This window comes from Leucoraja erinacea, chromosome 7 (genome assembly GCF_028641065.1).
Source record: "Leucoraja erinacea ecotype New England chromosome 7, Leri_hhj_1, whole genome shotgun sequence".
Lineage (NCBI taxonomy): Eukaryota > Metazoa > Chordata > Chondrichthyes > Rajiformes > Rajidae > Leucoraja > Leucoraja erinaceus.
In genome coordinates, this window is record NC_073383.1 from 59,221,737 (window position 1) to 59,234,255 (window position 12,519).

Consider the following 12,519-nt stretch of genomic DNA (forward strand, 5'->3'; position numbering starts at 1 on the left):
ATTTATTTTTAAATGATACCAACAAACCTGCCTCCACCACTTCCACTGTAAGCTCATTCCACACTGCTACCACTCTCTGAGTAAAGAAGTTCCCCCTCATGTTACCCCTAAACTTCTGTCCCTTAATTCTGAAGTCAAGTCCTCTTGTTTGAATCTTCCCTATTCTCAAAGGGAAAAGCTGATCCACATCAACTCTGTCTATCCCTCTCATCATTTTAAAGACCTCTATCAAGTCCCCCCTTAACCTTCTGCGCTCCAGAGAATAAAGACCTAACTTATTCAACCTTTCTCTGTAACTTAGTTGTTGAAACCCAGGCAACATTCTAGTAAATCTCCTCTGTACTCACTCTATTTTGTTGACATCCTTCCTATAATTGGGCGACCAAAATTGTACACCATACTCCAGATTTGGTCTCACCAATGCCTTGTACAATTTTAACATTACATCCCAGCTTCTATACTCAATGCTCTGATTTATAAAGGCTAGCATACCAAAAGCTTTCTTTACCACCCTATCTATATGAGATTACACCTTCAAGGAACTATGCACGGTTATTCCCAGATCCCTCTGTTCAACTGTATTCTTCAATTCCCTACCATTTGTCATGTACGTCCTATTTCGATTTGTCCTGCCAAGGTGTAGCACCTCACATTTATCAGCATTAAACTCCATCTGCCATCTGTCAGCCCATTCTTCCAAATGGCCTAAATCACTCTGTAGACTTTGTAAATCCTCTTCATTATCCACAACACCCGCTATCTTGGTATCAGCTGCATACTTACTAATCCAATTTACCACACCTTCATCCAGATCATTGATGTACATGACAAACAACAAAGGACCCAACACAGATCCCTGAGGCACCCCACTAGTCACCTGCCTCCAACCCGCCAAACAACCATCCACCATTACCCTCTGGCTTCTCCCATTCAGCCACTGTTTAATCCATCTTGCTACTCCTGCATTTATACCCAACAGTTGAACCTTAACCAACTTTCCATGAAGAACCTTGTCAAAGGCCTTACTAAAGTCCATATAGACAACATCCACTGCTTTACCCTCGTCAATTTCCCTAGTGACCTCTTCAAAAAATTCAAGAAGATTAGTCAAACATGACCTTCCAGGCACAAATCCATGCTGACTGTTCCTAATCAGACCGTGTTTATCCAGATGCTTATATATATTATCTCTAAGTATCTTTTCCATTAATTTGCCCACACTGAAGTCAAACTAACAGGCCTATAATTGCTAGGTTTACTCTTAGAACCCTTTTTAAACAATGGAACAACATGCGCAGTACGCCAATCCTCGGGGACTATTCCCGTTTCTAATGACATTTGAAATATTTCTGTCATAGCCCCGGCTATTTCTACACTAACTTCCCTCAATGTCCCAGGGAATATCCTTAGGACCTGGAGACTTATCCACTTTTATATTTTTCAAAAGTGTCAGTACTTCTTTTACCCTGAAACTCATAGTATCCATAGCTACTCTACTAGTTTCCCTTACCTCACATAATTCAATATCCTTCTCCTTGGTGAATACCGAAGAAAATAAATTGTTCAATATCTCCCCCATCTCTTTTGGCTCTGCAGATAGCTGTCCAATCTGTCTCCCCAATGGACCAATTTTATCCCTCGTTATCCTTTTGCTATTAATATAGCTGTAGAAACCCTTTGGATTTACTTTCACCTTGCTTGCCAAAGCAACCTCATGTCTTCTTTTAGCTTTTCTAATTTCTTTCTTAAGATTCTTTTTACATTCCTTATACTCCTCAAGCACCTCAATTACTTCATGCTGCCTATAATTATTGCAGATCACCCTCTTTTTCCGAACAATATGTCCAATTTCCCTTGAAAACCAGGGCTCTTTCCAATTTTTACTGTTTCCTTTCAACCGAACAGGAACATAAAGATTCTGCACTCTTAAAATGTCCCCTTTAAATGTCCTCCATTTCTGTTCTACATCCTTCCCACAAAACAAAATGTCCCAGTTCACTCCTTTTAAATCATTTTGCATCTCATCAAAGTTAGCTTTTCTCCAATCAAAAATCTCAACCCTAAGTCCAGTTCTGACCCTCTCCATAATTATATTGAAACTAATGGTATTGTGATCACTGGACCTGAAGTGCTCCCCAACGCATACCTCCGCCACCTGTCCCGTCTCATTTCCTAACAGGAGGTCCAACACTGCCCCTCCTCTAGTAGGTACCTCTATGTATTGCTGTAAAAAACTATCCTGCACACATTTTACAAACTCCAACCCATCCAGCCCATTTACCGAATGTGTTTCCCAGTCTATGTGTGGAAGGTTGAAATCTCCCACAATCACTACTTTGTGCTTACCACTAATATCTGCTATCTCCTTACATATTTGCTCTTCATTTGCTCTTCGATCCCCATTTGGCGGTCTATAATACACCCCTATAAGTGTTGCTACCCCTTTCCCACTTCTCAGTTCCACCCAAATAGCCTCCCTAGATGAGCCCTCCAATCTATCCTGCCAAAGCACTGCTGTAATATCTTCCCTGACTAGTAATGCAACACCTCCACCTCTTGCCCCTCCAATTCTATCACACCTGAAGCAACAAAATCCTGGAATATTTAGTTTCCAATCACAGCCCTCCTGCAACCATGTTTCACTGATCGCCAAAACATCATACTTCCAGGTGTCTATCCAGACTCTAAGCTCATCCACCTTTCTTACAATTCTCCTATCATTAAAATATGCACATTTAAGAAACCCCCCGCCTCTTATGCTCTGTTTATTTCCTTTTTTTTCTTTCTCCTCTTGTGCCCGAGTGCTTCCCTTTTCTGCTTCCTTCCTCCCATTCTGTCTACTAACTTTCTCTATTTGAGTCCCTTGCCCCAACCATTCTAGTTTAAAGTCTCCCCAGTAGCCTTTGCAAATTTCCCCGCCAGAATCACAATGGGCTCTCAGGCTGCCGAGTGCCACAATGACATCACAATAGGATGTTGCCAACGGTAACCATAGCTTCTCAGTGAGCGCCTTTTTCAAGCAGCTTCCAGTGATTACGCTATATTTCACGTTATTAATGATTAAAGCTTTAAAAATGTGAACTTTAACTAGATATTTACTCTTAAAGTCCTTCCTGACAGCTTCCAACACACTTTGATATAAAGTTGCAAGGCAGAAACACAGGGCAAATTGGTATTGCAATTGGAACTGCTGCGGCAGGCAGGGACAGTGTAATTCAACTTTTTTTTTAAGTTCACTGCTGAGGGACATAGGGGAGTGCTGGAATCTTACATTCGGGAAGGGCTTCAGTTGGTGGACCATGCCTCCCATAGGGGATACGGGTTAGTGGTGCAATATTACATTGGGGAATGGGTTGCGTTGGGGAACCAGGCCTCCCGTGTGACAGGGATCCAACGGATCCCACTTGGTCTAGTAAATAATAAAACTGGTATATTTGTCTTGAATAGAAAATCTTAAACTGGAAGTTGGCGACTTTGCAGTCTCTTTTGACATGTTAGAACTTTATCCTCAAAGGATGATATGCTTAAAACATTATGGAAATGCTCCATTAGTCCAAGTTACCATTACTTCATCTTGACAAACTTTTCTACCTAATAACGGCACTGTGAAGTGACAAGGAACTGTGATTTGTTGATTCCAACTTTCTTCTCGGACACTGTGATTATGTCCCATGTCACCCAGTATACCATTGTAACACACATGGGGAAAATGTAGATTTTGCATACATCCCATTATGGTAGAGTGTAACATAACCACTTTTGGATAATGAATACCAATATCCTGCACTGACACATTAGCAGAATATCACATATGAATCTATTCACTTGTAATCTCATTTCATACGCTGAGTATGATCCAGAAAGAAAAGGACAAGAGAATAAGTTCCTGTTCAAATTCATATACTGTATAAACTGGGCAATAAGACATATGGTCAAAGGATTTGTTGTATATATATATATATATATATATATATATATATATAATATGTTTCATTTTACTGCAAGTTTCACCAGTATATCTTGTACTTATCTAGCAACTTTACCCACAGAGAACACCTCAACATGTTTCACATAGATATGATCAAACAAAATTTGGAAATAACCCACAGAAGGAAAGAAAAGAATTGATGGTTAAAAGCCTAGCCAAAAGTTTCAAGGGGTGTCCTAGGGAGGAAAGAGACGGTAAAACATGGTGAGATTTAGTGAGACATTTTCAAAGTGCCTGGCCTCTGCGTCGAAAAGCACAGTCTTGATGTCAGAGTGACCAAAACCAGGAGGCAAATGATGTTGAGATGATGAGGAAGCCTGTAGAAATTACGATTTTACAGAGATTTCAAAATAAATACAATGCGGCAGCACCTGGTGGTCGGCCACTGGCAGAGCGAACCCTCGACTCTGGAGGGAGGAGTTAGGTTTCTCGGTGTGGGAGGCGCAGATCACGGGGTTGACCCTTAGGGGTATTTAAGGTCCGGCAATGCCCGTGCCCATTTGAGGAATAGGAAGCTGTATCTTACTGATTAAAACATGCCTCAAACACACAACTTGTGTCTGCTTAGTTTTTGGCTGGACTCCTGCGAGTCCCCGCTTTAACAATATATTTTTTAGTTAGGCTGCATTTATATGGTGGTGGGGAGGGCGGGGACAACTTTGGAACAAGGAGCAAAATAATGATGGTGCAATTGGATAGTACTAAATAGTACATATAGGGCAAGGACAACAGAGCTTCAGAAGATCTCAACTATTAAATTAGATAAATTAAACTAGGTAAGTGCAATCTGTCCCAACTGGATGGTGGTGGGGAGATATTGGAAGAAGGCAATGGGCAATGTTATGCATGCAATTCCATATACATATTGAGTGCTTTTTTTTGCTTGTCAATGATAATGATATCATCTACATATAGTGCAGGCACACTTAGTCATTTTTGTAAATCTGAAATATTCCTTCAGATTGTTGCTCACTATTTTAGTTTTTCATGTGCCATGTTTTTCCATGTTTTTTTTTAGTTAATTGCTTGGTTGAGAACTGTGTTTCTATTGGCTTGTTGTAGATATTCACTGTGCATTTTCCATTTTCTCTCTAAGGGACTTTCATTCTGTGTGTGCAACACATTGTTTTAGCAAACTCTGGCCTCAAACAAAGCAAATAAAATAAAATAAATAAAATAACCATTATCTGTGTCTGGGAAGAAATGAAAGAGCATAAAAAATATGCTGGCCATGGAATCCATTTCTATAAGTCTGTGAAGGTAAGTGGCATGATGGTAATTATGTGCTGATGTTCCAATTTTTGATATCTGGAAGATGGGTTCTTTGCAATCCCTGCATCATTTGTGTTGGATCTCAAGTAGTAAATAAAGGCGATAGTTTGGCATAAAATATGGTAGTCCTGTAATGGCTGCATTTTACTTGTGCTTAATAGGACATAGAACAGAAGAGATGCACAATAATTTACGGTTGGCAGTAACTGCATATTGAATGCAAAGTGATATGTTTCAATGTAAAATATGAAAACATCTTCCAATGTTTTCATCTCTATCAGTAGACTTAGATATTTGGAGAGTGTGAGGATATGTGAAAATCCCCCCGACTCCCGATCTCTTTAACCACTCATTTCTTTCAGGTTGGTGAACCACTTGCTATTACTGAGGGAGGCCATGCTACAGTAAAGGCCTTGACTCACAGCACAAGTGCCAGGACCTACAAACTGAAAACGGAAAGGAAAATTGGTGTGATCTTTTACCAGGTAAAAATAGCAAAAGAAAAGCCTTTTTTTAAAATCATTGTGTGTTCTTCCAGCTGTTCAGTGAAACTAATCTTAAGTTTGCTGGGTTGCTATTGCCTGAAGAGAATATGTCACACTCTTTGTCCCGATCACTAGGATTTGATGACCACAATTTACAGTTGTGGTCTTGCTGCTCCTTGTAAGTAATAATTTCACAGGCACAGAAATGATGAAGACAGATTGCATGCAAATCGAAGGCTGTAGGAAGTAAGATTGAATAGTTTTCAAACATTGAAAGGAAAGTATCATGAAATACAAGATGCTTTCCTCGAAAATTGAAAAAAAGAGCTGAAGCAAGAATAGGAGAATCAGCAGAAAGTGAGGCATCGGGAAACCTGCTAAATGTGATTAAAGCGCAAGAGGCATTTAGTGTTTACCTGCAGTGTTGGGTATGTTCTTCAAAGCTGAAGACATCAGAAGGACCACCAAATACAACAATGGAGAACATAATGCAGTGATCCATGAGCAGAAGGAAGCCATGTCACTCATAGAAGTGGTTTGTATACTCATGTAACACAAATTATCTTGTTATTAAAGTCCATGTAGATAACATCCGCTGTCCTACCTTCATCAATCACCTTCGTCATCTCCTCAATAAACTTCAAGTCTGCAAGACATTACTTGACCCACACAAATCCAAGATGACTGTCCCTAATCCTAATCTCTTCTAAATGTGAGTAAATCCTACCCCTGAAAATGAGAAAATTACGAACTAAATTTTAAAAGAGACATAGTTAATGCTTAAATCAATAAATAGTTACTGACCCGAAACATTAATTACGTATCCCTCTTCCAGATAATGTATGATTTGAGTAGTTCCATATTCCATTTTTATTTAGGGTTCAATATTGATTATGGTACTTTGGAAAATGTTGCAGTCAGTTGACTGAGCATTATAGAATATTGTTGTTGATATTCAGTAAGAAATTACATCACTCATGCATTAGTCAGCTCTTTGTACCCATGTGCATGCATTGTATTTTTGGCTATAGGATTATTGATCCCAATGCTGGTATTCATTTTTTTAGTTAAGATTGGCTTTAACAATTGTTATAGCAGTTGTCAGATTTATTCATGTGATGCCAGACTCCCAAAGTCACAGCCAAGAGGCATGCCAAAGGTACCAGAGAAAATTAATGGCAGGCACAGAAGGTCCAACACTGAAAACATAAAGACTTAAAGTAATCATAGCATTCAGCTGTATGTAATTCATTTGTTCAGGCATAAATGGGTTCACCTGGAGGTTGCTAGAAATACAGTACGAAATGCAAAATGTTGTTTAGTTAAGGTTAAAGATATAATGTGGAAACAGGCTTTTCAGCCCAACAAGTCCACACAGACTAGCAATCTCTAGTTTATCTTAACTCAAAGACAATTTATAGAAGCAAATTAATCTACAAACCTGCACATCTTTGAAATGTGGGAGGAAACCAGAGCACCTGGAGAAAACTTATGGAGTCACAGGAAGAATGTAGAAAATCTGTACGGACAGCACCCGTATTCAAGATCAAACCCAGGAATTCTGCACTGTAAAGGCAGCAACTCTACTGCCACACCACTGTGTCTACAATTCTTGCACAGATTCCAATACATATTTCTTTTAACATTTCCTTGATGACACAGTGAGAGTGTGGCCTTCACCTACATAGCAACTCTCAATCCTATTTCTCCCAATTTCAGTATCTCCCTGTGATCAATTCTTTCCCTTGCCACGCCTATCAACTCCTCACTGATTCTCCCATCCAGCAATAGGAGTTATAATTTACAGCAGCATATTAGTTGACCAATCGGCACTATTTTTAGATATGGGAGAAACTAGGGCATTCAGGGGAATCCACATAATGTAAACTCTACACAGAGCAGCAAAGGTCAGGTTCAAACCTGACTCTATAGCTGTGAGGCAACAACACCCTCTGTTGCACCACTCTGCCAGATATAACACATTTAATACTTCCTTGAAGAAATAATTAATATGTAAAGTTAGCATTTGTCATAATAAAATAATGAGCATGCAATCGGATTTGATAAAAGGAATGGAAGTTAGGAGCCCCATACTTCTAGTCACACACCCAAATAGGTATCAAGAATTAGAAAGTACTCCAGATTAAGATTGTTTAAGGATCACTGACTATGCCCAGAGCTTTAACTGCTGGTTGGACATTTTGCTCGTTTCTTTGATTCTGCCTGATTTGAAATTAAAGGCTAGTGAAAGTACCAAAGGTTCACAGTGAAGTGAATTTTTGCAGCACTCCAGGTGTGGTTCCACAAGTCCTCTGATAAACTGTAATACGTTCCCATCTTTTTCTTGCAATAAAGAGCAACATTGCACTTGCTTTGCTTATTGCACGTTGCAGCTTTATGTGCTTTAGGTATGAGAACACGCCGTTTTCTGTGTGCAAATATTTTTGTTGTCTCTCTCCATTGAAAAATAAATATTGATTTTTTAAAATTCTTTCTAACAATGTGGTGTCCTCACTTTTCCCCACCCCATACTTTTTCTACCAAATTTGTCTAATCTTAACTAGCCTTAGACTGATTTTCTGTGTCCCATAACTTGTTTTATACATATCTATCCATCCTCAAAGAGTTCCAATAAGTTTTTCGAACACAATTTTCCTTTCATGAAAGCATGCTCTGTTTATTTATATTTAATTTTCTCCTTGATCAGTGGTGAATTTCAACTTTTGTTCAAGAACAGATATTTGGCCAGCTGCCAATTGCTTCCTTCTTTCCATATCCGTCCTAAATTCAGTGACATTACCAGCTTTCCAATTGTGGGGACATTTCCAGAATCTTATAACATTACTGAAGTACATGTTATTCCTGCACCAATTCTTTGAAGATATTAGGATGCATACCAATTGTTTATCCTATTAGAAAAAAAATATAATGTGCTGGCAGAACACAGTGGGTCAGGCAGCATCTATGGAAGGAATGGACAGATGATGCTTTGTGTCAGTCTTCATTCCATCTTGACCCATCCAAATATCTCAACTCTTTCTTGTCCCATCTCAAAATATCTTGATCCCTTCTTTGGTCAATATTCCTACTGCATCCTTATTTCTTTGCAATTAATTTAATTTATATTTAAGACACTAGTTTCAGACTTCTATTTGTAAATATGATCCTCAACTGATTAATTAATTAATTATTCCTATCTCCTGAAATTATTTCTAACAACCTAGTACCTGTTTTTTGATACTGTTTTGAGAAACTGCTCCCAAATACTCTCCATGAACTCATTCTCAACGATTAGAAATCCATCTGATGATTAAATTTAATTTTGTATGGATTTATTGACATTTGATCTGTTCAATTAATGTAATCAATCTCTGTAAAGCACTTTGGTTCAAATACTGGTTTTGTTGAAAAGTGCTATATAAATAAAGATTATTATTATTATTATTATTATTATTATTATTGCAGTATTTTATTATGATGGCTGTTGTTAGGGAGTTTATTCTCACCCGTTGATTCTGTGTCCTGGGCTTCTGAGCCAGGATTATTGACTGACATCTATAGTAATCTCATCCTTTGTTATCACTGTTACTAACATTCTTTATTTTGGAACAAGGAAATGCTAATTAACGTAAAAGTGCTGAGACAGAACAAAGAAGGAAAGACAAATTCCTCTCTGCAAAATGATAAAAAAAAAACAAAAGGTCAAGATATAACATAATTTCTACAAGGATTGGAGAGGAGACACAATAAGGATTGGAGAGTAGACACTACAAGGATTGAAGAAGGGTCTCGACCAGAAACGTCGCCTATTCCTTCTCTCCATAGATGCTGCTTCACCGGCTGAGTTCTTCCAGTATTTTCGTCTACAAGGATTGGAAAGGTTTTTTCACCCAGAGTGTCGTAAAGTTTTGGAATTCACTGTTTTGTTGGAGGAAAAAGCCTTTATCATGTTTAAAACATTATTTTGATGTTCATTTGAAGGCCCATAACTTGCAAGGCTCTGGACCTAGTGCTAGAAGTTGGGTAATTCTTTATTGATTGGATTTAGCATTGTGAGCTGACGTCCTTTTTTGGATTGTACATTTTCTTTGATATGATGATTCCACAATTCCATTGAAGTTCCAGAAAGAAAGTACAAATGGAATACTTCCTAACTAAGCTAACATTTGCTGCTATATGAACATCATGTTTCAAAAGGAATGAAAATTGGAATATCAGTAGCCTGTCAGATACTTTGCCAGTGTGGTAGCTATTGGTTGGCTAGAAGGCATTGCATATCTACTTACTTCCCCATCAAAATGTCACAGATTCTGGCAGTGCATGTTTAACAGCTATTCACTGAGCGTCTTGTGTTGGTGTGCACAAGAAGTCCTGACCGCTATATTCAAGGCTAACATTGGTCATGCTTTCATTTGTAATTCTGAGCCTAAGAGTGAGGTAATTTATAGGCAGGTCAAAGTAACAGGGCAAACACTTATCTGGTTGTCAGAGCAACAGGATGGACAAGATGCAGAATATTTTCATGATATTGTGCATGTGTTTAATTTACATTCAGGTCACTTAAAGATTTTGACCCTGCGTTCAAACAAGTAGTAATAACCATCCAGTGAATAATGATATTAGTGGCATTCTCAGTCAATACATCAAATAAAGAGCTATTTATTGAGCAGCTCTGTCCAGATATAATACATTCAAAGAACCATTTGTCCAGCCAGTGTCACACGATTTATTTTGAGTTGTTTTGATTTGTTGAAATACAAGACTTGGTCAAGAAAATAAAATGAAGCAAAACATTTGAATTATACTGAATTCTGAGTTAAAAGAGAAAAACATATTTTAGGATAGCAGTTAGTTAATGTGTGACAATGTGAACAAAAGTAATTGATTAAATGTAATAGTGTTGTGTTAATCTTGCTGCATAAATAGGAATGCATTAACACTTTAGACTGACAAAATATGGGAGAGAAACAAACCTGCATGAAAATCTATTCCTACTGTAAGCGATGTTCCAGATATTGGTAGCAAGGCATCTGACCTATCATTTGGTTCAAGTGGTATTCCTCGGATCTCTTCATGAACAGAATACATCAGGAACGATCCAAATCCTGATAAACACAATTCCCATGTTATTTTCAGAGAAGATGGATATGACAGAATAAGCTCCCTTTTAGTTACTTACTATACCGTCTCTACATATACAATATCATATCTTGCATCAAATCAGTGCTGACATGGATAGAGAAGTGGTTGGCAGACAGGAAACAAAGAGTAGGGATTAACGGGTCCCTTTCAGAATGGCAGGCGGTGACTAGTGGGGTACCGCAAGGCTCGGTGCAGGGACCGCAGCTATTTACAATATACATCAATGATTTGGATGAAGGGATTCAAAGTAACATTAGCAAATTTGCAGATGACACAAAGTTGGGTGACAGTGTGAACTGTGCGGAGGATGCTATGAGAATGCAGGGTGACTTGGACAGATTGGGGGAATGGGCAGATGCATGGCAGATAAAGTTTAATGCAGATAAATGTGAGGTTATCCACTTTGGTAGCATATACAGGAAGGCAGATTACTATCTAAATGGCGTCAAGTTGGGAAAAGGGGAAGTACAACGAGATCTGGGGGTCTATGTACATCAATCTATGAAAGTAAGCATGCAGGTACAGCAGGCAGTGAAGAAAGCGAATGGCATGTTGGCCTTTACAACAAGAGGAATCGAATATAGGAGCAAAGAGGTCCTTCTGCAGTTGTACAGAGCCCTAGTAAGACCACACCTGGAGTATTGTGTGTAGTTTTGGTCCCCTAATTTAAGGAAGGACATTCTTGCTATTGAGGGAGTGCAGCGTAGGTTTACAGGTTAATTGTAATTGTAATTGTAAATCTTTATTGTCATTTCCTGAGTATTCGCATACCCAGAGGAAACAAAAAAACGTTGCTCAACCAGTGTCCATTCAGTTTGCATTAAAAAATAAACAGGAATTAAAATTAAAAAATACATGCCATGAACAAATTTAACACTCTACTAAACATTCAACAGCCGTTCCGACCGGCAGCGGCACAACAGTGGCTCTGCTGCAGTGTGGGGGTTTGTGCGCGATACTTGGCAGGGGGCTAAGTCCATTTAACAGTCTTATAGCCTGTGGGAAGAAGCTGAGGAGCATCCTGCTGGTTTTGCAGCTAATGCTCCTGTACCTCTTCCCAGATGGGAGGATGGAGAAAATGTCATGCGATGGGTGGTAAGGGTCTTTGATGATGGAGATGGCTCTGTTGATACATCTCTTCTTGTATATGTCCAGCAGGAAGGGGAGTGGAGCACCAATAATCCTGCTTGCGGTCTTCACTATCCTGTCCAGTTGGTGCCGTTCGTACGCCTTGCAGCTCCCGAACCAGGAAGTGATGCCGTATGTCAGTGTGCTCTCGACAGTCCCCCTATAAAAAGTCCGTAGGTGTGTGGTGGGGAGGCCTGCTTTACATAGTCTTCGGAGAGGGTGAAGTCGCTGCTGGGCTCTCTTGACCAGAGCTGTGGTGTTGGCCGTGGACGTCAGATCATCAGACAGATGTAGTCCTAAGAACTTTATGCTGCTGACCCTTTCCACATCAGCTCCGTCGATGTGCAGAGGTGTATGGTGTTGTTTCCCCGCCCTCCTGAAGTCAACCACCATCTCCTTAGTTTTTCCCACGTTAAGAATGAGGTTGTGGGATTTGCACCAACCTGTGAGCAGCTCCACCTCCATCCTGTACGCCGATTCATCATTGTCACTGATGAGACCCAC

At 39.3% G+C, this 12,519-nt stretch overlaps 1 protein-coding gene across 1 annotated transcript in view; it reads right to left on the reverse strand.

The window, feature by feature from the left end:
• LOC129699151 (low-density lipoprotein receptor-related protein 1-like) overlaps nt 1–12,519 on the reverse strand; it is an 877,455-nt gene that overhangs the window by 401,786 nt on the left and 463,150 nt on the right. The window contains exon 29 of the mRNA XM_055638819.1: nt 10,719–10,850. Coding sequence (XP_055494794.1) covers nt 10,719–10,850 — 132 coding nt within the window. The remainder of the gene's footprint in view (nt 1–10,718; nt 10,851–12,519) is intronic.